Consider the following 26,437-nt stretch of genomic DNA (forward strand, 5'->3'; position numbering starts at 1 on the left):
ATGGTCTGAGGAAGGGAAGCTGATGAAGCTGCAAGGGACAATCAGAGAGGTTGGCGAAGATTAAAGGGCATGCTTAGGTCAGTTGTCAGGGAGGAAAGGACTTCAGGAAAGGGAGAGGGATTACACATTGAGGACTAAAATCTATTCTTGGGTTCAACAAGTAGGTGAGCGGTAACCAAGGCATTTCTGCAGGGGGTGAGGGTGAGGGAGCAGAGGATGGGCAGAGGGAGCAGATGTGTTCTTTGGAGAAGTGTGATAAAATGCCCTCCTTGGATTATGGTGGACTAGAAGGCTTTGACTTTACTTTCCATCACACCCATCATTTCTTGGAGATACATAGGAACATTGTGCCCATTTACCGCTATAATTCATTACCAAATTAAATCACAATTCATAAAAGGGCAAACGTCCTTCAATTATGATAAACCAGACATTTATTTGGTGCCTGTTATGTTTTTAGTCGCTAGGCTTAAACTGAGTGGAAGGTGTCTGTAGAGCGGGGCGCCAGATGACTGGACAATGAGGTGCGGGCAGGGCAGCCAGACAAGGTCCAACAGTAGACCGGCTGGTCGTGACTGTGGGCAGACACGTCCTCTGAAACTAGCTCCAAGGTCAGGATGGTGGTTGAGGAGATGGACGTGCATGTAGGGGCTGAGAGGTCGAGGAAGACCGAGTCTGCCGGTCTTGGTGCTCTGGAAGGAGGGCAGGCATGACCTTCCCCTGGAAAGGGCAGGTGTTGCCCAGGGAGTTTCAGTGACGTGGGAAAGGTCTGGAATAGTCATCAAGGAGCAAGTAGAACAGGGATCCCATAAATGAAAGGCGTTTGCACACACACCTGGCCTCATTAAACTGCAAGCTCCCTGAGGGCGGTGTGATCTTTCTATTCTCTGTGGGCGCTTGACTCAATGGATGAAGACCCAAAGCCATTCTGAAAGCTCCTACTCCATGTTTTCACTCATTTTGAAAAATATATTATTGCTTCACAATATTGAATGGGCAAAAGTGAATTTTAAGGCCATTTAGGAGTTTTTACAAATGTATGTGACTAACCTACAAAACATATAGTGGCTCTACCTTAAAAATCAGAATTCTCAAGAAAAGGTGTGACACAAATTTTCTTAGACAGGAATAAAGTCAGGAGACCCTATTCCAGTCAGTGCACCAAGATGTGTCAATCAAGGGCACACTTGTAAAAGTTCTGATGGCCCATGTTCTACTCTCCAATGGCATGACAGGATTCTCCTCATAGCTAGTTTCTATTGGCTATAAGATGTGGGCGGAGCCACCCATTCCTGCTGCAGCCACTAGCTCCACCCCCATTCCATGCAAATAAGGTCAAAGCTCTGGTGAGCTCACGTGATTGGCCACGTGGTTGATGACACAATCGCCCCACCCCCTCAATGACGTCATTACCCACCCAAACTCTCACGAGAGTTTGCACAGATGCTGGTGAGGGACTGGTAGGCCAGTCCACTGTGGCAGGAGGGGTGACAAGGTAGGGGGCTCCTGCAGGACACCCCAAGTCCCACTCCATAGGCTCCAGTCCACCTTTAGGCAGGGGCCCCCAAGGGTCTGTAGGGCCCGGCCCAGGGGGTCCCATGCATCCTCTCATCCCATTGGCTGACTGCACCGGCATGCAAATGAGGGCTTGCGTCACTTCCGGAGGCAAATCGAGCGCCATTTTCTCTTTCTGGCCGAGCTGGGAGGAGGGGACAGGGTCGCGCGGGGGTGGGCGCGCGCCGAGGCGGGGGTCCCGCCGCGCGGGGCGGAGGCGGGCGCGGGCCCCGGCGGGGCGGGGCGCGGCGAGAGGCGGCGGGGGACGCGGCGGCGCTCCGGTCGCCCAGCGGTAGGTACGCCCCCGGCCCTGCCCCGCGACGACGCCCCCGGCCTGGCCCGCGAAGTCCCGGCGGCGGCCCCGCCCCGCCCCGCCCACACCCGCGGCCGCCTCACGAATCCCGCGGCGTTCTGCGGGCGGCGGGTTCGCGGCCCGAACGGGGCCGGTCGCCCCTCCGCGTCACGTGGGGCCGGGTGGTCGCCGCGGGGCGGGGGCGGGGCCGGAGCGGGGGCCGGAGCGGGGGCCGGGCCGGGGCTGGGGACCGTGGGCGGGGGCGGGACTGGGGTGGCGGAGAAGGGACGCGGTCGGGGAGCCGGCCCGCGGTAGGGGTAGGATGAGGGCGGCCCCGGCAGGGTGCGCCCCGCGCCCGGTCCTCCCCAGCCCGTCCTGGGAGCAGCCCTGAGTGACCGCGAACGTGGGCCGCGAAGACGCGGGCGCTGCTCGGCCTGCCCTGCGGAGCCTGCCCGGAGGAGAGGGCGCCGAGCGGCGGCCGGGCGAACCCCTGCGCCTTCGCCCTTGAGCGCTCGATGGCAGTGATGGTTCGCGTGCAGGTGTTAACAGTGAAATCTTCGCTTCTCCCGCGCCAGGCCGGCTGCGTGGACGCGGGCTGTTTGCAGAAGCGGCTGCGTCTGGCTTGGGGGTGTCAGGAATTGTAACCGCCGGTTCGGATGGGGCGCGCGCCGAGTTGGTGGTGATGAAATAGTTCAGGTGTTTGTCTTTGCATTTGAACGAGAGTCCTGCCCGAATGCTGGCGCCACTCGCTGTAGAGAGAAGGGACCAGGACTTACCGAATAGGTAGGCTCGGAGCCTGGGTAGGCGTTGGTGTGGGGAGCGCGTGTGGGAGCGAGCACCCCACGTGAGAACAGCGTCGGAAGGGGTGCGTGCTCCTCTCTGGTTGGAGTCGAGTGGTGCAGTGGGACTTAGAGCTGCTCCTGGAGAGGGGGTGCGCGAACTTGGGTGTTTCGGGAAGTGGGGACTTTGTGGGGCCCTGTAAGCGTGGGAGACAGGTCGGTGAGAGAGAGGGAGCCGGAGCTTCTTCGGGGATAGGCAGGCTGGGGGGGCACACGTTCCGTTGTGTGACTGGGGGGTGGTAAGTGTGAGGGCTGGAGTTAGGGTTACGACGGATGATGATCGCTTATGGGGACGTGCCAAGAGTTCTCGCTGATGAGTTCCTGGGATGCCTCTAATGTGAACCCAGGTTCGCAACATGCTGTTGGTGAATTTATGGTTGTAGTTCACTTTCAGGATCTAAGCCCCCAGCATTCTGCGTGCCCTGCGCTCTGCTGTCACACCCGCCAGGGCAGCAGGCTTGGTGCGAGGAAGCGGGAAGGCTGCTGGCCTGCTGAGGGCCACACTTCTGGCAAGGGATCGGCCTGTGTTTGAACCCAGACCTTCTTTCTAAAGCTTGCTTTCATGGTGGCACAGAAATTATAGTGATTTAATTAATTAATTAATTAATTTATTTATTTATAAAGCCCCATATTCCAATGTTTGGGACATTTAATTTCGATTTTTGGAATTAAATCCATAGCAAACTCAGTGCCCATGCCCTAAGTGCTTTTTTTGTGTCCATTCATCCTCACAACTGCTTCATGGAGTAGGTTGTGTGCGCCCGTTTCACAGGTAGGCAGCTGAGGCCCAGGGGTTAAGTAATTTGCCGAAGATTGCACAGCTAGTAAACTGGAGGTGATTTGAATCCAGGCATTGTGGCTCCAGAATCCTTGCTGGTGAGATCATTGTGCTGTATTTCCTCTCAAGCGAAATTCTTTTATTATTTTATTTTTTTAAATCCTCACCCAAGGATATTTTTCTAGTTATTTTCAGACAGAGTGGGAGGGAGGGTGAGAGAGAAACAAACATCGATGTTTGAGAGACATCTGTTGGTTGCCTCACACAAGACCCTGACCAAGGCTGGGGACTGAACTGCAACCAGGGCACATGACCATGACCAGAATCAAACCTGAAACTCTTTGGTCTGTGAGCCGACGCTCCAACCCCAGCCAAACCAGCCAGGGTTCGAGTGAAATTCTTTTTTTTTTTTGTTCAGGTAGAGTGGGAGGGAGAGAGAGGAAGAGAGAGAGAGAGAAACATCGACGTGAAAGGGACGCATCAAGTGGCTGCCACCCACATGACCAACCGGGACAAACTGCAACCAAGGTATATGCCCTTAGCAGGAACTGAACCCGGGTCTCTCTGGACTGCAGGCCAACTCTAACCGCTGAGCCAAACCGGCCAGGGCATCGAGTGAAATTCTTTTAGATGTTAGATTTCATAGGAACTTAAAAGAAAGTTCTGTGGCTCAAAAGGTATTAATTACGTGATTGACTCTATGTTTTTTCCATAATGGAATAATCTTAAATGGTCATGATACTAAACAACAAAGGAAAACCCTTTAAGTTCCCCCCTGGGAAATAACATTTTCTTGTACACGTTAGTGGACTTTTTGGTAGGTCCTGGTCTATCCCACCCTATGAAGTTAAAAGTGATTTACTGTGAACTGAGGTTGATGATTAGTGTGGCTGCAGTAGCCTGCTGTTTCCTAATGTACATTTTTTACACATATACAGATTTAACCGAGTGCTAAGGATATATGGAGAACAGCATATTAGAGGATCTATAAATATGAAAACATTAAACAGTTTCTTTCCTGGTTAATACACTGGACATTTTGTATGGAATCTTGTATCTTGAAATGGATAAAGTATGGTCTTTTAGAATGGAAAAATTATGGTAAAACCCAGCTTTTTTTTTTTTTCCCAAAGTGATTGGCAGCAGTAGACAAGGGCTCTTGAAAGGTTATGAGATTTATAATCTACCTACGTTTTAATTTTTGTTATCTTTAAACAGTAAGCATACTGCTAAAAAGGGAAACTTTTTTTTTTTAATGCTTGTTTTGGGAGAATCACAATAACAATGATGAGGGAATGGGGGCAGTTAACATTTGAGAATAAACCAGCAGTTCTCAATCTGTGGGTGGAGACCCCTTTCGGGGTCGAATGACCCTTTCACAGGGGTCGCCTAAGACCATCGGAAAACACATATTTCCGATGGCGATTCATAACAGTAGCAAAATTACAGTTATGAAATAGCAATGAAAATAATTTCATGGTTGGGGGTCACCACAACATGAGGAACTGTATTAAAGGGTCGCAGCATTAGGAAGGTTGAGAACCACTGGAATAAACATTTCCCATTCTCCAAATTTAAGAGAAGACTGACAGTTGTTTGGCTCTGTTCCTAAGCCTTGAACAGGTAACATAGGGCCTGTTTAAAACTTGCCCAATCACAGCTTCATTTCAGTCTCCTCCTCCTGAGTTAGCCATTCTGTAGCAGCCTTCAGGAACCAACCTAAAAAATCAGCCAGTCCCCCAGCTGCCGCTTGAAAAGCACCAATCCTTGTTTTCCGTCCTTCTCAAAACCCTGTAGTAAGATCAGCACTTGCTAGGTAAGGCCATACTTATTTGCAAACAATAAACTTGGCTTCCTTAGGATAGAGAGGGTTGTGGAACTTTAAGGAGGAAATGAAAGCAAGTCTGATTGAGTGGAAAGCATCTGACAGGAATTTTTGTTGAGCCCAGCTCTGGTAGGAAGTGACCTTGTACGTACCTTTTAAAGAAAGCCATCATGAGGTTCTTAACAACTCATGATGCTTTTGAAGGCTAGAAGCCAATCAATGCATTTTACTTTTAATTTTATTACTTTTACCGAGTTCTAAAATACTAAATGATCCTTTAATCTCTCCTTCTGAGCCTGATACTTTTCACATAGATTACTTGTCTGAAAACTTGCCCATTCCAAATCAGCTTCTTGAAAATGTCATGTTTCCTTATTACCTACCCCAAATTCCTCCTCACCTGTTAATCCTCCCTCCTCTCCCTCAACCCTCTATTAAGTTCCATATACCTTTTTGGCTTAATTTATCTTCTACCAAATACATTCAGACTTTTCCTCCTTTACCTCAATCATTTTGTATTCTGATCTGTTCACCTGCAACATCTTGGGCTCTACCTTTACAATAGCCCTTTCCATGTGTCTCATGATTGTTACCATTTTATGTTACTCCTGTTACTCATTTATTATAAACATTTGCTACGTATAATAATACGTGATAAATGTTTACTATGTATAATAGTACATGATAGGCCCAGCCATGCAAACAAAACTTGATTCCTGCCCTGAAGCTTAGTCCAATAGGGGAAATAGATATAAAAATAGATAATTACAACATAGTGAGGTGAGTGCAGTAGAGATATATAAACTGTTTCCTGAGGACCCCTAGGAGGGGTACCAAATTTATCCTTGGGGCGGCTCACAGGAGGGGTGTGTAAGGGGACTGCTGACTCATAGAAATTGTCATGTAAAACCATGGGAAATACTGCCAAATTGCTCTCTAAACATGTAGCGTTACAATTTTTCTACTTCAGTACTAATGGATATTGTCAATCTTAAAAAGTTATTGTTTTGACTTATAACAATAAAGATTTTTAAAAAGTTATTGTTTTGGTAATAAATTGGCATTCATTATTTCATCTGGTGTTCCTTTAACTCGGATTTTACTGATTTTGTTTTTAGCTTTTACACATTAAAGTTTTTTTTAAAATAATTGCAGGTTTATGGAAGGTTGCAAGTACAATCAAAGAGCTTTCCCCCTGAATCGTTTGAAAGTAGGTTGACAAACAAGATGTCACATTACCCCAAATAATGTCTCTTTCCTACAAATAAGAACATTCTCCCATATATCCAGAACACAGCCATCAATCCAGGCAATCAGCACATTGTTAACATTGAAGTTTTGCCAGTTGTACCAATAACATTTGCAGTAAAAGAATCCAGATAGAATTGCACAGTAATCTAGTTTCTTTAAAACAGTTCCTTGGTTTTTTTATTCCATTATCTTTTTTAAAATGTATGATTCATTGATTTTTAAATAAATTCACAGAGGTGTACAACCGTCACCACAATCTAATACTGGAACATCTCCAGCATCCCCCACCAAACTTACGCACTTGCAGTCAGTACCTCTTCCCGCCTGGCCAACACCTGCCTTCTCTCTCCATAGATTTGTCTTTTCTGGATGTTTCCTATGAATGGAATCAGTCAATATGAGGACTTTCATATCTATCTTCTCTCAGTATCATGTTTCTGAGATTCATTCATGTTATAGTATGTGTTAGTACCTAATTACTTTTCATTGCCAAATAGTATAACATTGTATTGATTTACCACATTTGTTTAACCATTCACCATTTGATGGACATGTGCATTGTTTCCACATTTTGGCTACTATGAGTAGTGTTAGCTTGTATGATCTGGACATTTTTTAATATTATAGGGCAATTGTTTTTTACAATGTCTTAATTTGGGCTTGTCTACCAGACTTCTGTGAGTTACTCTTTATTCCTGGTTATTTTTTGTGGGTAGGTGCTTGGGAACCATGTAAATATTCCATTTTTCATCAAGCTCTTAGTTTATTTCATTATAACACCCTGGACTTAGGTTTATATTCTAGTGGGTTATGTTTTAGTTATCGTTTTATACCAAACTACCCCAAAACTTGGTGGAATAAAACGTTTTAATTTAAAAAGTGAATAATTCTTTGGGTCAGGAGTTCATGCAGTAATAGGGTAAATGGCTTGTTTCTGTTCCACCGTGTCTGGGAAGACTCAAAGGCTGAGGCTGACCGGACAAGCCCTAGAGGCATCTTTACCCACACATCTAGGGGCCAATGTGGAACATCTCTGTGCAGTCTCCACTGGACTAGTTTAGCTTCCTCACAACATCGGGTCTGGATTCCAACCAAACCTGATGATTCCCAGAGAACAGGCAAGGTGTGGCATTTTTATGATCTAGCCCTAGAAATCACATGGCATTAATTCTGTCATACTTTATTAGGTGAGACAGCCATCAAGTTCTGCCCAGGTTCATGGGGTGAGGGCATAGATGCCCTTACTTTTTGGAAGGAGTGTCAAAGTCATATTTGATGGAGAGCACATGGGATGGGAGATAATGTTGCATTATTTTTGGAAAATTCAGTGCCACAGGCTATAATCTTTTACTATCATTTATTTGATGCCCAGATAGTCCCATGTTTGGCTTGTAGGAACTTCTTCAAGCTAGCTCCAAGTCCTTTTGATATATCCCACCATTCTTTGACAGATTTCCTTATCTTCTGGCACAAGATGTTCTAGGAGCTGGTGTTTTCCATGCTCCAGCCCTCGAATTGGCCATTTTTCACAGGCACCCTGGTACCTTTTCATGGAAAGGGGTATTTAGAAATTAAGATTTGGGCCCTAGGAGTGCTCACTGCTACTGGGTGTGTAACTGCGTCTAGGCTTTTTTAGTGGGCAGAGCTATGGAATGTACACAGGTTTATTTTTATGTGTGTATATGTTAAAAGCAGTAAGGTCACACCTGTGCCTTTTTTCCCCAGTCAAGTATCATAGTGTATATTTTAATTTTATCCCTTTTCGGATATTTTAAAAAACATTTATTGAGTTGTAATTTGCATACCGTACAATCTACTTATGTAAAGTGTACAGTTCAATGGCTTTTAGTATATTTGCAGAGTTGTGCAGCCGTCACCACAGTCAGCTTTAGGACATTGTCATTGTTCTAGAAGAAGCTGTTCCCCCAGCCATCACCTCCCAGCTCTCAGCCTCCCCGCAGCCCTCTCTTCTCACCCTAGGCAGCCAGTGCTGCACCTTCTGCCTCTGCATAGCATTCGTCTGTTCCGGACCCTCCATGTACATGGATCAGACCACGCAGTCCTTTGTCGGGCTTCTCTGCGCACCATGTTCCCCAAGGCTCATCCACGTTGTAGCATGTGGCAGAGCTTCATTTCTTCTTGTGACCAAACAGTACTCCATGGTAGGAATGCACCACACTTTTTTTTTTTTTATCCTCACCCGAGGACATTTTTTCATTTTTAGTTCAGATAGAGTGGGAGAGAGAGAGAGAAACATCGACGTGAAAGGGACACATCGAATGGTTCCTCCCGCACGACCCATCCAGGGCCAGGGACAAATTGCAACCGAGGTACGTGCCCTTAGCGGGAACCGAACCCAGGTCTCTCTGGACCGCAGGTCTCTAACTGCTGAGCCAAACCAGCCAGGGCATGCACCACATTTTATGTATCCATTTATCAGTTGATGGATGTTTGAGTTACTTCTACTTTTTGACTATCAAGAATAGTGCCACTCTCTGGCCAGTGTGGCTCAGTGGTTGAGTGTCGACCCTGCACCAAGAGGTCACCAGTTCAATTCCTGGTCAGGGCACATGCTCAGGTTGTGGACCAATCCCCAGTGGGAGGCATGCAGGAGGCGGCCAATCGATGTTCTCATCCATGTTTCTATCGCTCCCTCCCTCTCACTTCCTGTCTCTCTGAAATCAATAAAGGAAAAAAAAATTATTTTTTAAATACAAAAAAAGAATAGTGTCACTGTGAACATTCTTGTACAACTTTTTGTTTGGATGTATGTTTTCATGTCTCTGGTGGAATTGCTGGCTCATGTGGTACCTCTATGTGTAATGTTTTGAAGAAATGCCAGACTGTTCTCCAAACTCACTGTACCATGTTACACTATTGCTGGTGATGAATCGAGAGATCAATTTCTCTATATCCTTGTCAGCACTTGTTCTTTTCTCTTTTCAGAATCACAGCCATCCTAGCAGGTGGAAGGAAGTATCTCGCTGTGGTTCCCATTAGTACTTCCATGTGCTCATGTTGGCTAGCATCTTTTCATTTGCCCATTTTTAAGTTGGGTTATTTGTTTTTAATTATTGAATTATCAGAGTTCTTTTTATATTCCTGGTATAAGTTCCTTATCAGAACTATGATTTGCAAAAATTTCTTCCATCTTGTGGATTCTCCGCTTTTTCCCTAGCATTCATTTGAGGCACAAAAGTTTTAAATTTTCTCAAAGTCCAACTTACCTAGTTTTTCTTTTGTTGCTAGTACTTTTTGGTGTCATAGTTAAGAATCCATTGCCAAATCCAAGGTCATGAAGATGTATGCCTGTGTTTCTCTCTGAGAGTTAAAGTTTTAGCTCTTAGATGGAGGTGTATGGTTTTGACTTGATTTTGTGGGTGGTGTACGGAAAGGGCAACTTCCTTCTGCAAGCAGATCCCTCGTTGTCCCGGGATCAACTTACTCTCAGTGTTTTACTAACCCCGTTACTTATTACAGTTTTGTTTTCCTTCCTTCTAAGGGAAATTTCAAAAATGTTTCAAATTCCTGTGGAAAATCTTGACAACATCAGGAAGGTACGAAAAAAGGTGAAAGGCATTCTGGTGGATATTGGGCTTGACAGCTGCAAGGAATTGCTGAAGGTAAGGGGATGCAGTAGCAGATTAAAAGCAGACAGTAATCATGGAGATTCTGGGGTTGGTTTTTGGAGCTGAGATTTGAGCTGGGAGTTTTTGAAGAATGGATAAGATTCTTCAAAATGGAAATTGCTAATAATCGAAATGACTGCCTGAGAGCATCATTAGTTCTTATTTCTTTCTTTCTGACTTAAATTGAGTTACTTTAACCTAAGTTTTTTTTTTTATTTTTTTTTTTATCCTCACCCGAGGACATTTTTCCATTTTTTGTTCAGGTAGAGTGGGAGGGAGAGAGAGGAACAGAGAGAGAGAGAAACATCGATGTGAAAGGGACACATCAAGTGGCTGCCACCCACAGAACCGACCAGGGCCGGGGACAAACTGCAACCGAGGTACATGCCCTTAGCGGGAACTGAACCCAGGTCTCTCAGGACCGCAGGCCGACGCTCCAACCGCTGAGCCAAACCGGCCAGGGCTAACCTAAGTTTTTTGAAGACTTTCTTTTATTTTATCCTCACCTGAAGACATTTTTCCATTTTTTGTTCAGATAGAGTGGGAGGGAGAGAGAGGAAGAGAGAGAGAAACATCAATGTGAAAGGGACACATTGAGTGGCTGCCACCCTCACGACCAACCAGGGCCGGGGACAAACTGCAACCGAGGTACAGGCCCCTAGCGGGAACTGAACCTGGGTCTCTCTGGACTGCAGGCTGACGCTCTAACCGCTGAGCCAAACCGGGCAGGGCAACCTAAGTTTTTAAAGTGACTTTTATGAGGGGCTTTTTATAATTATTAGTATTTATTTATATTTTTCAACTTTTGCTTACGTTTTTAATTTGCTTTATTATAGTTTTTCTTTGAACGTTGTGCCCACATTTACTGTACACAAAGGACATTTTCAGATACCAGAAATAAAACATAAAGCATTCAGACACTGACTATGTAAGCTATGTATGGTCATTAGATTGAAGACACTATTGAACCTAAACAACAGGAGTTTGAACTTCATGGGTCCACTTGCACACAGCTTTTTCCAGTAAATATATATGGTCGAGCCCTGGCCGGTTTGGCTCAGCAGTTAGAGTGTCGGCCTGTGGACCAGAGAGACCCGGGTTCGGTTCCTGCTAAGGGCACGTACCTTGGTTGCAATTTGTCCCTGGCCCGGTTGGGGTCGTGTGGGTGGCGGCCACTCGATGTGTCTCTCCCACATGGATGTTTCTCTCTCTCTCTCTCCCTCCCTTCCTCTCTCCCTCCTTCTCTGTCTGAAGATAAAGGCAAAAAATGTCCTCGAGTGAGGATAAAAAAAAGGTAAAATATATATATATATATATATATATATTCGGCCCTCTGGATCCCTAGGTTTCACATCTGCAGGTTCAACCAACTGCAGATCAAAAACAGTATTTCTGATCTGTGGTTGGGAATCGTGGATGTGGGGGCGGGGGCAACTGTATGCATTAATCTAGGCCATTCTATAGAGGGGACTTGAGCATTCCTGGATTTTGTTTTTTGCAGTGGGCCCTGGAACCAATCCCCTGTCAGTGCCCAGGGACAGCTATGCTTTTGGGGCATCGAAGGTTAATGCGAGTTTTTGGCTGTGGGCAGAGGCGTGGGGTTGGGGGTTGGAATCCCTAAGTCATGCTATTTATGTTTTGCTGTGTATTAGTTTTTGATCTTTGAGGAGAATGTGTTGAATTATTTATCATTTTAGCAGAAGACCCTAACTTAATTTCCCAGTATTGTTAGAGTAATCAATAAATGGGTATGCATACATGATATGATAGGATGTTTTTTCTGATTTGTGAATTTAATATATTCAGTCTTACAGAAGTTTAAAAATTAAGGTCACAGTCACACTACTGATAAGTTGTATTCTATTATAATTTTATCCTTTCTTATAACTTGAGAATATATGGCTGGCACATCTAGTAAAAAATAAAAATTTTTAAATAAGGCATGCTATGTAGCCTTGCAGCCATTGATAATTCTATGCATGTTTTATTCATAACCATTGAAATACCATGTCAGCTTTGACATTTTTAAGCTTGTGAAGAATTTAATTCAAAGTATTATTGACTAGTGAAGAGTTCAGTTTCTCAGTTTTCAAATCTCAAACTTAAAACCAGAGTGATTTTATTTATTGAAAAGGCAGTCTGATACTGAAAGACCTATAATTACCAGGATTCTCATTAGTAGTCAGCAGGTAGACAAATGTTAATTTCTAAAGGACTATGGGCAACCACTTGATATGTCTCTCTCACACCGATGTTTCTTTCTCTCCCTCCCTCCCTTCCTTCCATTCTATTTAAAAACCAATGGGAAATGCCTTGGGTAAGGATTAACAAGAGTAAAAGTGAATAACATGCATGTACTCATGTACTGCAAGTCCCTGTGAAGACCTAGAGCAAAGATTGTGACTGGATGTTGAATTTTGTCATGATTTTTCTGCATCTATTAAGATAATTGTTTTTGTTTTTTTTTCTTAATCTAATATGGTGAATTATGTGGTTTGGTTAAAAAAAAAAAACTTAAACCAATCTGTAGCCCTGGCCAGTTTGGCTTAGCGGTTAGAGCGTCGGCCTGCGGTCCGGAGAGACCCAGGTTCGGTCCCCGCTAAGGGCGCATACTTCGGTTGCAGTTTGTCCCCGGCTCTGGGTCGTGTGCGTGGCAGCCACTTGATGTGTCCCTTTCATGTCGATGTTTCTCTCTCTCTCTCCCTCCCACTCTATCTGAACAAAATATCTAAAAAATATTCTTGGGTGAGGATTAAAAAAAACAAAACAATCTGTATTCTTGAGATAAATTCTACTTGGTCCTTTTTTTTAAATTTCTTTTATTATTATTTTGTTGTTGTTGTTGTTTAGATAGAATGGGAGGGAGAGAGAGAGAGAGAAACATTGACGTGAAAGGGTCACATCAAGTTGCTGCCTCCCACATGACCCAACCAGGGCCAAGGACAAACTGTAACCGAGGTACGTGCCGAACCCCGGTCTCTCTGGACCACAGGCCAACGCTCTAACTGCTGAACCACACCGCCAGGGCTCTACTTGGTCCTTTTCATATGTTGGATCTATTTGAGCCCGGCCGGTGTGGCTCGGGTTTAGCCATATGTTAGATTGATAGCAGAATTTTGGTTAAGGATTTTTACATCTATGTTCATGAGGAATAGGGTCTGAAGTTTTCATTTTCTGTAGTATCTCATCTAGAGTTGGAGTTTTCTTTGTAGGGTGGTTTCTAACTATGAATTCAGTTTCTTTGGTAGATATCAGGCTAATAGGTTATCTAATTTTTCTTGAGTGAGCTTTGGCAGTTTTTCTTTTACTTTTTTTTTTTTTAAATCCTCACCTGAGGATATTCTTCCATTTATCTTCAGATAGAGTGTGAGGGAGAGAGAGAGAGAGAGAAATCAGTGTGAGCGAGACACATTGATTGATTGCCTCCTGCACGAGCCTGACCAGGGCCAGGAACCAAACCACAATCAAACCCACCACTCCACCCTTTGGTCGGAGGGCTGATGCTCTAACTGCTGAGTCAAACTGGCCAGGGCAGTTTTTCTTCTTTTAAGGAATTTGCTTATTACAACTTAAGTTGTCAACTTTATTAGCATAAAGTTGTTATGCTATTTCCTTAGTTGTAGGAGCTGTAGTGATGTTCCCACTTTCATTTTGATACTGGTAATTAGAGAGGTCTCTTTTTTCCTGATTAGTCTGAACAGAGGTTTATCAATTCTACTGATCTACTGGTTTCTTTGATTTTTCTTTGTTGTCTGTTTTCTATTCTATTTATTTGTGCTTTTTATGTTTTCATTTTTTTTTTTAGGGTTTATTTATAAAGCTCTAAAATATGATTTCTTAAGGTGGCAGTTTAGGTCATTGTTTTTTTACTTCTTCATTTTAAGTATTTTGTGCCGCACATTCCCCTGAAGTACTGCTTTAACTCCATCCTACACATCTGATTGTTTCCATTTTCATTGAGTTTTAAATATTTTCTAATTTACCTTGTGATTTCTTTTTTTTTTTTTCTTTATTGATTTTAGAAAGAGAGGAAGGGAGAGGGAGAGAGAGAAACATTGATGAGAGAGAACATCAATTGGCCACCTCCTGCACGCCCCCCACTGGGGATTTGACCCACAATCTGGGCATGTGCCCTGACTGCGAATTGAACCGGCGATCTCTTGGTGCAGGGTGGATGCTCAAGCACTGAGCCACACTGGCCAGGCTCCTTTGTGATTTCTATTTGATCCATGGATTTTTTAGAAATGTGATTAATTTGCCCTGAATAGTTTGGTTGAGGGGTTAGAGCATCAGCCCATGAACCAAAGGGTTATGGGTTTGATTCCTGGTCAGGGGCACGCACCTGAGTTGCATGTTCAGTCCCTGGCCCCGACTGGACCATATGGAAGGCAACCAATCCATGTCTCTCTCTCACGTTGATGTTTCTCTCTTTCTCCCTCCTTCCCTTTCATTCTGTCTAAAAAAAAATAAACAGAAAAATATCCTCTGGTAAGAATTAACAAAAAAAAAAAATCAACAATTATAAATTTAAAAAAAAAGAAATGCGTTTAATTTTTAGAAATTTAGGGTTTTTTTTTCTAGATATCGTTTTGTTACAGATTTATTTAATATATATATTTTTTGTTAGAGACTGTACTTTATAATTGTTTCAGTCCTTTTAAATATATTGAGACTTATTTTATGGTTCAACATGCACTCTGTCTTTGGAAATGCTTCATGTGTATTTGAAATGAATGTACCTTTTACTGTTGTTGGAGGAAAATTCTATAAATGTCATTTTGTCAAGTTGATTGATGGTGTTGTCTTCCCTGTCCTTCCTGATTTTTAAAAAATATGTGTTTATTGATTTTTTTTTTTTATCCTCACCCGAGGACATTTTTCTATTCTTTTGTTCAGGTCAAGTAGGAGGGAGGAGAAGAGAGAGAGGGGGAGAGAAACATTGATGTGAAAGGGACACATCGAGTGGTTGCCACCTGCACAACCCAACCAGGGCCAGGGACAAATTGCAACTGAGGTACGTGCCCTTAGCGGGAACTGAACCCGGGTCTCTCTGGACCACAGGCCAACGCTCTAACTGCTGAGCCAAACCGACCAGGGCTGTTTATTGATTTTTTTAGAGAGAGAGGAAGGGAGAGAGCTAGAAACATCACTTGAGGGAGGAACATCAATCAGCTCCTCTTGCTCGCCCCCTGCTGGGGATCGAGCCCATAACCGGGGCATGTGCCCTGACCCGGAATCAAACTGGGACCTCTCAGCCCATAGGACACTCTCCATCCACTGAGCTACACCATTCGGCTGTCCTTCCTGATTTTGTGGGCTTCCTCTATCAATTATTGAGAGAGCCATGTTGAAGCCTCCAACTATAATTTTGGATTTAATTATTTCTCTTTTCAGTTTTCTTCATGTACTTTGAAATTCTTTCAAGTACATACGCATTTAGGATTATTAGGTTCTGTTGGAGAGTAGTAGACTCCACTATTATCATGAAATCACTTTCATCCGTGTTAAAATTATTTCTTTCCTGCTGAAATCTGCTTTGTCTAATGTTAGTATAGCTCCTTCAGATTTTTTTGATTAGTGGTAGTGTGACATACCATTGTTCATCTTTTTACCTTTATTCTGTCTAGGTCATTATATTTAAACTGAAATTTTTGTAGATAGCATATAATTGAATATTGTTTTTATACCCAATGTGACAGTCTATTTGAGTATTTCCAGAAGGGGTAGGTAAACTATGGCCCCAGTATGGGCCAATCTGGCCGTTTTGTCAGTAAACGTCCTCAGAGCTCCACCATGCTTGTCAGTATTCCTGTGGTGTCTGCTCTCTGTGCACCGTGTGACTGCATGTTGTTCAGAGATTGCATAGCAGAGACTTCACGTGCATTATCTGCCTCTTAACAGAAAAGGGTCACCAGTCTGGCCCATGCGGCTCAGTGGTTGAGCGTCAACCCTGCACCAAGAGGTCGCCAGTTCGATTCCTGGTTGGGACACATGCCCAGGTTGTGGGCCCAATCCCCAGTAGGGGGCATGCAGGAGGCGGCTAGTCAGTGTTCTCTCATCGATGTTTCCATCTCTCTCTCTCTCTCTTATTTCCTCTCTAAAATCAATAAAAGGAGAAAAAAAAAAAAGAAAAGCATTATCAGCCCCTGTTGCTTAATGTAATTATTGATAGGGTTGGGTTCAAATCTCCCATCTCAATGTTTGTTTTTACTTGTCTCATCTGTTCTCTGTTTCCTTTTTTTTTCTTTCTCTGCTTTCTTTTGATTGGGTTTTTCTAATTCCAGTTTCATCTCCATTATTGGCATAATAGCTGTGTTTTTGTTTACCTTTAATCTTTTAATTTTTTTTTTTTTTACTTATTGATTTTAGAAAGAGAGGAAGGGAGAGAGATGGAAACATTGATGAGAGAGAAAATCGATTGGCCACCTCCTGCATGCCCCCCACTGGGGACTGGGCCCACTACCTGGGCTTGTGCCCTGACTGGGAATTGAACCCATGACCTCTAGGTGCATGAGTCGACAATCAGCCACTGAGTCACACCAGCCAGGCTACTTTGCTTTTTTGTTACTTTCATCTTTCTCTGTCATTAGATGTTCATCTTACCCAGTTTATATCATATTTCTCTTGTTTTCCCCCAACTATATTTTAAACTTGGTGTGTTTGAACCAGGACTCAATCTGGACCCCCTTGCTCCTGGTAGCTAGGTTCTGAGTGACTCTGTCCCCTCATCTCCTCCTCCCCTGCTGCCACGTTCGCCACGCCCTGGTCTACACGCCCCCCACAGCCGATGCCTGGTGCCCTTGGTCTGCACACACCCAGGGCTCCCGCCTCATGTTCTCACCAAGTCCTCACCTCTGGTGGGAGGTGGTGTGTACTCGTGCGGTTTTCATCTTCTGGAAATTATTTGTGAGAAATGTCATCTGTTTATTTCTTATAAAATTATAATTTTGGATTATTTCAGCCTTTTCCTCTGGTTTCACACTTCATGGCTCCATCACAGTTTGCTCAGGGGCTGCATTTTCCATTAACTTTCCCACGTAGGTTTCTTAGGTGCCAAATAATGGCATCAGGTTCTAATTAGATGTTTCTTTATCTGCTGGGATTGGATAATGATTTCTTTCTTTTTCTCCCTTTTTTGAAAGGACCTTAAAGGCTTCGATCCAGGAGAGAAGTACTTTTATAACACATCATGGGGAGATATTTCTCTCTGGGAGCCTTCTGGAAAGAAAGTGGTATGTATTTTTGTATTTGATTTTCATGTTTCCTCAAAAGTTGAAGAAGAGTCAGTTCAGTCTGAGGGACCTCCCCAGTGCCACGGGGTTGCTGACGAGTGAGTGGGGAGGGGGTGAGACGTGTGCCTCGCAAACCCTGGCTCCCAGCCTGGGGCTCCTCTTGTTCTTTTGGTTTTTTTACTTACCTTTATTGTTGAATATTTTACAGATGTTCCTCCTTTTTCCCCTGTTGACCCCCTCCTCCCCGCTCCCACCCCCCTCCTGCCTTTCCCCACACTGTTGTCTGTGTCCAGTGGTTGCACATGTATGCATAGAAGTTCTTTGGTTGATTTCTTCCCACCCTACAGTCCCCCCCCCCCTTGAGATTTGTCTGTCTAGCAACCAATTTGTACTTCTTTTTGTTGTTTTTCTTTTTTTATCCTCACTCGAGGGCTTTTTTTTTTTCAATATTTTGTTCAGATAGAGTCGGAGGGAGGGAGAGAGAGAGAAGCATCGATGTGAAAGGGACACGTTGAGTGGTTGTCACCCACACGACCCAACCAGGGCCGGGGACAGACTGCAACCGAAGTACGTGCCCTTAGCGGGAACCGAACCTGGGTCTCTCCAGACCGCAGGCCGACGCTCTAACCGCTGAGCCAAACCGACCAGGGCTTCTTTTTGTTTTTTAAACAGTATCTTTCAAAGAGAAGAAGCTTTATTCAATGAAGTCTAGCTTATTATATTTTACCTTTTATGAATATTTCTGGTGTCATAGTTAAGACATTTTCCCCCAACCCAGAGACCTATTCCACACTAATAGATAATAACATGCAGTTGTTAGTGAGTTCTGTTGACTCTTTGAGTGTAATTTTTGCTGATTCTCTTGTTTTTTAATACAGTATTCCATTGAACGTAAGTCACTTTTTGTTGTTGTTAATTCTCACCCAAGGATATTTTTTTCCATTGATTTTTAGAGAGAGAGGAAGGGAGGGGTGAAGAGGGGAGAGAGAGAGAGAAACATTGATATGAGAGAGACACATTGATTGGTTGCCTCCTGCATGTGCCCTAACTGAGGCCAGGGACTTGAACCTGCAACCTAGGTACATGCCCCTGACCCGGAATCGACCCTGGGATCCTCTGGTGCACAGGCCAGCGCTCTAACCACAGAGCCGCACTGGCCAGAGCAAGACACCATTTTTAAATGAACCCCTAATAAAACTAAAGTCATACTTTATTTAAACTGTCTACCACTGAGCCATTATTTGTAAAGTATTTCCAGATTTCAGAGATAATAAAGCATTGGGGAGAAAAGTCTCAGGATCATTGAAATAAGGAGTTTTTAGCCTGTGCTTGGCTGTTGCCCTGTGTTTATTATAGATCCTACTAGAAATGCCATTACCTGGGGTTTCTCTAATTGCAGAGAGGCAGTAACGTTTTGTTGAAAGTGTTTTGGTGATTTCTCTGACCTGTGACTCAAGAAGACAAAGTGTATGAGTAGGAGAGAGAAAGGATGACGCTCATAGAATGAGGACACTGTGGTGAGAGAGAGTCTGATCATGAGAGCACAGAGAACAGGTCAAGGAAGGGTGGGCTCACCCGTGGCCACTGTGTAGCAAGGAGTGGTGTCCCCACATGGGATGGTGTCTGCACAGCCCATGGTGGGGCCTCAGTGAAGCGTTCAGTCTGTCCCAAGTCTCACCCTCCTCCTCTGTGGAACGAGGGCCAGGTGTTCTGTGGTTCACAGCTCTGGGGTCTGGAGACACATGCAAGCAGAGAGTTCAGTCCTCACATCATCACAGACAAGCGGTTCACTGCATTACACTCCTCTGTTGGCCAGGGTGGTTCATGTGTCTGCTGTTATGCCCCGTGCTTGTTGAATCGCCCTTCATGTGCCTGAAAGAGAAATTCCATGTCGTCAGCACTGTATTCTGTGGCCTGAAGCTTACTTGAGGGTTATTTGTGGTGACTTAGGCACAGTCCCTCTTTCTTTACTGTTTGTTACATAGTTTATTGGATACTTATGTCTGCTAAGCACTGTCTGTTTGGCTCTTACCTTCACTAAGAATAGAAACGGAAAATAATGTAGTAATGATGGGTTTCACAATTTGTAAGTTAGATTATTTGTAGATAAATTGCAGAGGTTTTAGAATTTGGAGTAAAAACAACATTGGAGAAATAGGATGAGAAGGGGAGAAAATAACTTTGTCTTTGCAGAGAACTAAGTGACTTTATTTTTACTTTTTAAAAATATATAAGCAAAGTAGGAAAAGTCTACAGCAGGGGAACAGAAATGATCAAGGGGCTGGGAGTGAAAGTTACTGCAGTCATCTGGGGACAGACCCCAGTCTGCTGCTGAGCATAGAGTCTCTAAGTGAATACTTCATAGATCAGGTTAGAAAACAGTAGCATTGGGAGCACATCCTGAACTTGGAGATATTCCTTAAAGAAATACAATGAAGTGTTACTTCATGCAGAGGATTGTGCACTTATGAAATTCATTACCCAAAGAAGTGGTACCATTTGAAAGTAAAATTCAATTATAAAAGTGATTTGCATACAGAAATCAAGAAATTTTAAGTCATTAAGGGAAACCTGAATTTGAGGTTAATACTGAGATGTGAGAGGGAAATGCAGTGGCATCAGGAAATTCTTGTCTTTAATAATAAAATAAAATGTGAATATAAATAAAACTTAAAGTTAGGTTTTATTTTCCACTTTAGTTTACTTTTCTGAAAACAAATACCTACTCTAGTACTTTTACCTTTAAAAAAAATTCCAAACTTCTATCTACTATTCCTTCAGGGTTTCTTGACCCCCAGGTTCCAAGCAGTCTGTGGATAAAATTACATTTCAGTGTAGTTTGTTTTCTTTATGATCTTGTGCATTATATTTTCTACGTTTAAAACACGACTCTGAGGAGGCCACAGGCTTTCCCAGATGGCGGGAGGAGAGTGTGGTGCAGGAAAGGCCAGGGTCTCGTGGACCAGATCAGCCATCTGGACTGCCCGGGGTGCAGCAGAGAAGGACATTGTCTTGCTCCACAGCTCTGGCAAGGTCTTGACACCAGGGCACTTCCCTCGGAGAGGCAGAGAGCCCTCTCCACTTTGGTCTGGATGTGGAAGGCATAGAGGATGGAGTTGGGGCAGAAGCTGATAAGGAACTAGAAGAGAAGGGGCCTTGGTTAGGGATGAAGCTGGGATGGTAGGAGCCATCTCCCTGGTAGAACAGGGGCCACAGTCCTTCCCTGGTTGCTGCTAACAAAGATTCTCCTTGGCTCCATTCTCTGATCCCATCCTGCAGTACTGGACACACCAATACGTGGGCCCCTTCATCCTTGTCCTGATTTTTGGAAGCTTGCTCAGCCCTGAGCCAGCCTTCTTGGCCAGTCATTGTTTTGTCCTCAGCGTGTAACCCTTCATGACCCAGGCTGATGATCCTGAGACTTTGGATCCCTCACCTAAAGGTGCTCCTAGTCATGTGGCCCAGGGGCCAAAGCCTCTCCTGAGCTGAGAACTACGCCGTGTAGTTGTGGCTCACTGCAGAAGAGCACTGAGCAGAGCGGAGGGGTTGAGGCTGAGATCTAGTCTGTTTTACCTGTGGCTGTGTTGGGCTGGAGGGCCATGTCTTCTGACTCACACGAAGACACTGCAGAAGCCCTGAGCCAGAGCTGCGGTGGCACTGCCTAAGTGACTTTATTTTAATTGAAGCAGTTAATTCAAAGTATAGGACTAAGGAATGAGATTTGTGGTTTTAGAGGATGGTTTGGAAACTGTTCACATCATGTGTTTGTATGGATTACAAACTAAGAATAGTTGTTAAATTTTTAAGTGTTTGAGAAGAAAAAATGAAAAAAAAATGTTTGGTGAAATGAAAATGATATGAAATTTGAATGAGTGTGTGTAGTTTCATTGTCACAAAGGCTCATGATGTACGTGTCACCTGTGTGTGCTTTTGTCTTCCAGGCAGCGCTCAGTGGTTGCCCTGAAGCTGTTGGGTGGCCCACAGAACCTAAAATATTTATTCTGGCCCTTTAAACATTTCTTGCCCTGGCTTAGAACTCACATTATTCTCTGAGGGGTGATAGCGTTAAGCTATCTAGATAGCACGTTAGAAGAAAATGAGTCATATACTTGTTAACTGTAGAAGGTGTAGCTCACATCAGGAGGCTTTATTAAATGATAATTGATTTTTTATTTTAACAGAGATATCGAACAAAGCCATACTGTTGTGGCCTCTGTAAATACTCTACAAAAGTGCTTACTTCGTTCAAAAATCATTTACATCGCTACCATGAGGATGAAATTGACCAAGAGCTGGTGATCCCTTGCCCAAACTGCGTATTTTCCTCTCAGCCCAAAGTGGTGGGACGGCACTTCAGAATGTTCCATGCGCCTGTCCGGAAAGTGCAGAACTACACAGTGAACATCTTAGGTGAGACTAAGTCATCCCGGAGTGATGTCATCAGTTTTACGTGTTTAAAATGTAACTTTTCAAACACTTTGTACTACAGCATGAAGAAGCATGTGCTGGTAGCCCATTTTCACTACTTAATAAACTCCTACTTTGGCCTACGAACTGAAGAAATGAGTGAGCAACCCAAGGCCGATGGTCCCCCTTCTGCGGAGAAGATGCCGCCCTCTGACAAGTATTACTGTAAAAAGTGCAGCGCCAACGCCAGCAGTCAGGACGCGCTGATGTATCACATCCTGACGTCTGACACACACAGGGATCTGGAAAATAAGCTCAGGTCCGTGATTTCAGAGCACATCAAGAAGACCGGACTTCTGAAGCAGATGCACATCGCTCCGAAGCCCGCTGCCCACCTGGCCTTGCCTCCCAGCGGCAGTGCTCCGGGCATCCCTGCCACGCCCCCCTGCTTCCATCTTGCCTTGCCGCCCAGCAGGCAGAGTCAGACTGCCGTCCAGCCAGTTCAGGGCTCAGTCCAGCCAGTGACACTGGCCTCGGGCACTTCTGGAAGCCTCACCCATTCTCCGCCTGCCACTGCCCAGTCTCATGTGACTCTGGTCTCCAGTCCACTGTCCGGAGGCCAGAGCAGCCTCACTGTGCCTCCCTCAGGGCCGCAGCCTGTCTTCCTCTCTCATGGAGTCCCCCTTCCTCAGTCAGCAAATCCTCCTGTGTTGCCCTTGAGTCAGCCAGTTGGACCTGTCAGTAAGTCTGCTGGAACTGGTGTCCTCCCCATAAACCAGACCATCCGCCCAGGGGTTTTATCCCTCAATCAGCCTGTTGGGCCCGTAAGCCGACCGGTTGGGTCTGGAGTTCTTTCGGTAAACAGACCTGTTGGGTCCACTGTCCTTCCTGTCAGTCCATCTGTCACCCCTGGGGTTCTTCAGGCAGTCTCTCCAGGGGTGATTTCTGTGAGTCGGACTGTCCCGTCAGGTGTCCTTCCTGCAGGCCAAATGACTCCTGCTGGGGTTATCCCTTCAGGACAGACAGCAACTTCTGGGGTTCTTCCTGCTGGACAGATGGTCCAGTCTGGGGTTCTCCCCATCGGCCAGACGGCCCCGTCAGGGGTTCTCCCCCCTGGGCTGACAGTCCCATCACGGGCACTCCCTCCTGGCCAGACGGTCCCCCTGCGGGTTCTTCCTGCAGGCCAGGTGGTCCCACCTGGGCTCCTTCCTCCCAACCAGACAGTCTCGTCAAGCATTCTCCCTGGGAACCAGGGTGTGAATCCTGGTATGCTGCATCTCAGCCAGCCGGTCATGTCAGGAGTTCTTCCTGTGAGCCAGCCAGTGAGGCCTGGGGTCCTACAACTTAACCAGTCTGTGAATACCAGCATTCTGCCTGCCGGTCAGCCAGTTAGGCCTGGTGCTTCACAAAACACAGCTTTCCTGACATCAGGCTCCATTCTCAGGCAGCTGATACCTACAGGGAAGCAGGTGAATGGGATTCCCACGTACACACTTGCCCCGGTATCAGTCACTTTGCCTGTGCCACCTGGAGGTGTTACAGGTGTTGCCCCACCCCAGGTACCCATCCAGCTCCTGCAGCCGGGTGCAGCCACGCAGATGGCCAGTCCCATGGCCGGCATGCCCTCTCCCCCAGTGGTGGTGAATGCAGCTCCAAATGTGTTCATTCAGCCCTCCTCCTCTGCAGCAGAGGCGGGCCCGGTGCTCAAACAGGCAAAGCAATGGAAAACCTGTCCAGTCTGCAACGAGCTCTTCCCTTCCAATGTCTACCAGGTTCACATGGAAGTGGCTCACAAGCACAGCGAGTCCAAATCTGTTGAAAAACTGGAGCCAGAAAAACTGGCTGCATGTGCACCATTTTTAAAGTGGATGAGAGAGAAGACAGTTCGGTGTCTCTCTTGTAAATGCTTGCTGTCAGAGGAAGAGCTCATCCATCACCTACTGATGCACGGCCTAGGGTGCCTGTTCTGCCCACGTACTTTCCATGACATTAAAGGTCTTTCAGAGCACAGTAGGACCATGCACCTGGGGAAGAAGAAGGTGCCTGTGGATTATAGTAACAAAGGTTTCCAACTGGATATTGATGCCAACGGCAACCTGCTGTTTCCGCATCTTGATTTCATTACCATGTTGCCAAAGGAAGAGTTAGGGGAGCGGGAAGTCTACCTGGCAATACTGGCCGGGATACACTCCAAGTCACTCGTGCCGGTGTATATTAAAGTGAGGCCTCAGACGGATGGTGCTCCTGGGGTTCCCAGCAAACAGGTGTTGACCTGCCCCTTTTGCTTTGGCACTTTTGTGACAACCGAGGCGTACGAACTGCATTTGAAGGACAGGCACCACATCACACCAACAGTCCACACAATCCTGAAGTCTCCGGCTTTCAAGTGCATCCACTGCTGTGGGGTCTACACTGGCAACATGACCCTGGCAGCCATCGCCATCCACCTGCTGCGCTGCAGAAGTGCCCCGAAGGACAGCAGCTCAGACCTGCAGGCACAGCCTGGCGTCATCGAACACAGTGAGCTGCTGCTCGTCAACGGTGAGGTGCTGCAGGACTCCAGCTCTCCTGTCAAGAGAAAGCTTCCTGAGGGCCACTTTGGGGCAGAAGGCCAGCGGGAAGGGGAGCAGCGGCCTCTGGCCACAGACACTGACGCGCCCCCGGCTCCAGAGAAGGTGATGGGTGTCGTGCCTCTTAAGAGACAAAGGAATGAAAGCAGGACGGAGGGACCACTTGTTAATGACGACGCTCTGCAGATTTTAGCATTAAACCCCCGAAAATATGAAGACCGTTCTTATGAAGAAAAAAAGCAGTTCCTTAAAGATTATTTCCACAAGAGACCCTACCCCAGCAAGAAGGAGATCGAGCTGCTGTCCTCGCTCCTGTGGGTGTGGAAAATTGACGTGGCTTCGTTTTTTGGAAAAAGAAGATATATTTGCATGAAAGCAATAAAAAGTCACAAGCCTTCTGTCCTCTTAGGCTTTGATATGTCTGAACTTAAAAATGTTAAACACAGATTGAACTTTGAGTTTGAACCACAAAACCTGTAAAACAATTAGGAAATTAGTAGTTTTTTCAATTGAGATTTTTATAAATGTTATTTTCTTCACTGTATGTTGAACTAATCAATTTCAGTGGTCTTTATGCTGCTCTTTAGATATATTTCAGGTGCTCAGCAGGACTTCCACGTGAAGGAGTGATAGTTCTCAGAGTCACAGCCCCCGCGGCTGGGTCAGTCACAGTGACTGTTCGTCCCCTGTCAAGTGATTTGGGTCGTGTCCGTGCACGCCGTGCTCTCCCAGCAGTGCGGGCATGTTCTCCACGCAAGGACATTGTAGCTTGTTTCAGAATCCTTAATTAATTGCAGATTCAAGCTCTGATCTCCCTCAGCTTCCCAGGCAGCCGCAGATGGTGCAGTGACGTTCAGAGAAGTGAGCAGCCGTGCTGTGTGCGGCTGCTAAGGGCTCGTGCGCTCACTGCCCTGGTTCCTTCTGTGAGATGCTCGCTTACTAGAGTGTGATTTTCATTTACAGCTTTTTAGGTTTGTCTTAGCCGTTTTTGATCATAACTCATAGAAAACCAAATGTTTTCATTTGTTAAAAAAATATACTGAACCTGAAGTCTGGTATTTTAGCTTGTAAGTCAAGAGTTATTTTAGAAATAAAGTAATTCTTTTCAGTGTAGCCTTCCCCCTCTTTTTGATATGGTGATAAGTCGTTTTTCATTCAAAGGTAAGACAGTAAATCTTTAGTGCCTTTAGAATAAACACTGAAAACACACACGGACTCTCCTGCTAACCTAACTACTCATAAACCAGTGAAGGGGAAGGACCATGTTACTCAGGAATACATTTTTTACCCCTGAGTGTGGATGCTGAAATGTAAACATAGGTCTTCAGGGACAAGGGGAAACCAGTAGACCAACAGCTATAAGCTCCATGGTTGGGCCATGAATTTTTGACAGTTTCCTAGAAATAAGTGTGTACCTACTGGGGAAGAGGGTGTTCCGTGGCCAGCGTCTGGCTACCGGGATGGGTGTGGCGAATGAACTCCACTGTGTTATCGTTCTTTGGGCAGTAGTTAGACCGCAGTTTTGTCACATGATAACACGGCATAGAAGAGCTCAGTGCACCAGAACCAGTGAAGGAGACCAGCCAGGTTAGACCTTGAGTCGTACTTACTGCTGGTGGCACACAGCATACGCACCTGTCCCGTGTATTCAGAGGATAGGACGGTCTCTGGGAAATAAGATAATGTTACTTATGGATTTAAAATATAATACCTGCATGTAATTGCTATAATGTGCATTTTTGAGGCGGTTGTGAAACTGGTCTGTGATTGTTGGTGTACTCTGTTGTAAATTCAAAAGAGCTTGTTGAAGTTTATTTTTTTTTTTTTACCTATTGTTTTCAGAGTGTCTATTTTGAATTAAAATTTGTTATACCACTACAAATAGACGTGTTTAACTCTTAACAGAGCGCCGCTGTGACTCAGGAGTAATCGCAGCGTAGAAATAGATGCTACGTCCATTTCCCAGAAGGACATCACCAGGTCTGAGAGAGAGATGGCAGGATGTTCTTTCTGTTGTTAATCCACACCCGAGGATATTTTACCACTGATTTTTAGATAGA

At 45.1% G+C, this 26,437-nt stretch overlaps 1 protein-coding gene across 1 annotated transcript; it reads left to right on the top strand.

Moving 5' to 3' along the window:
• The first annotated feature begins 6,422 nt into the window (after positions 1-6,422).
• ADNP2 (ADNP homeobox 2) lies at positions 6,423-26,162 on the top strand. The gene is made up of 4 exons (XM_036245522.1): positions 6,423-6,498; positions 10,042-10,162; positions 17,311-17,400; positions 21,582-26,162. The coding sequence occupies exons 2-4, from the start codon at positions 10,055-10,057 to the stop codon at positions 24,855-24,857; spliced, it is 3,474 nt and encodes a 1,157-aa protein (XP_036101415.1). The 5' UTR covers positions 6,423-6,498; positions 10,042-10,054; the 3' UTR covers positions 24,858-26,162.
• Positions 26,163-26,437: the final 275 nt, after the last annotated feature.

This window comes from Molossus molossus, unplaced genomic scaffold, assembly GCF_014108415.1.
Source record: "Molossus molossus isolate mMolMol1 unplaced genomic scaffold, mMolMol1.p scaffold_m16_p_6, whole genome shotgun sequence".
Taxonomy (NCBI): Eukaryota; Metazoa; Chordata; class Mammalia; order Chiroptera; family Molossidae; genus Molossus; species Molossus molossus.

Bases quoted from the DNA above. Each gene is read 5' to 3' on its own strand.
- ADNP2 (XM_036245522.1), top strand. From the start codon at position 10,055: ATGTTTCAAATTCCTGTGGAAAATCTTGACAACATCAGGAAGGTACGA. The intron at 10,163-17,310 runs GTAAGGGGATGC...CTTTTTTGAAAG, and splicing joins GCTGCAAGGAATTGCTGAAG to GACCTTAAAGGCTTCGATCC. The intron at 17,401-21,581 runs GTATGTATTTTT...TTATTTTAACAG, and splicing joins AGCCTTCTGGAAAGAAAGTG to AGATATCGAACAAAGCCATA.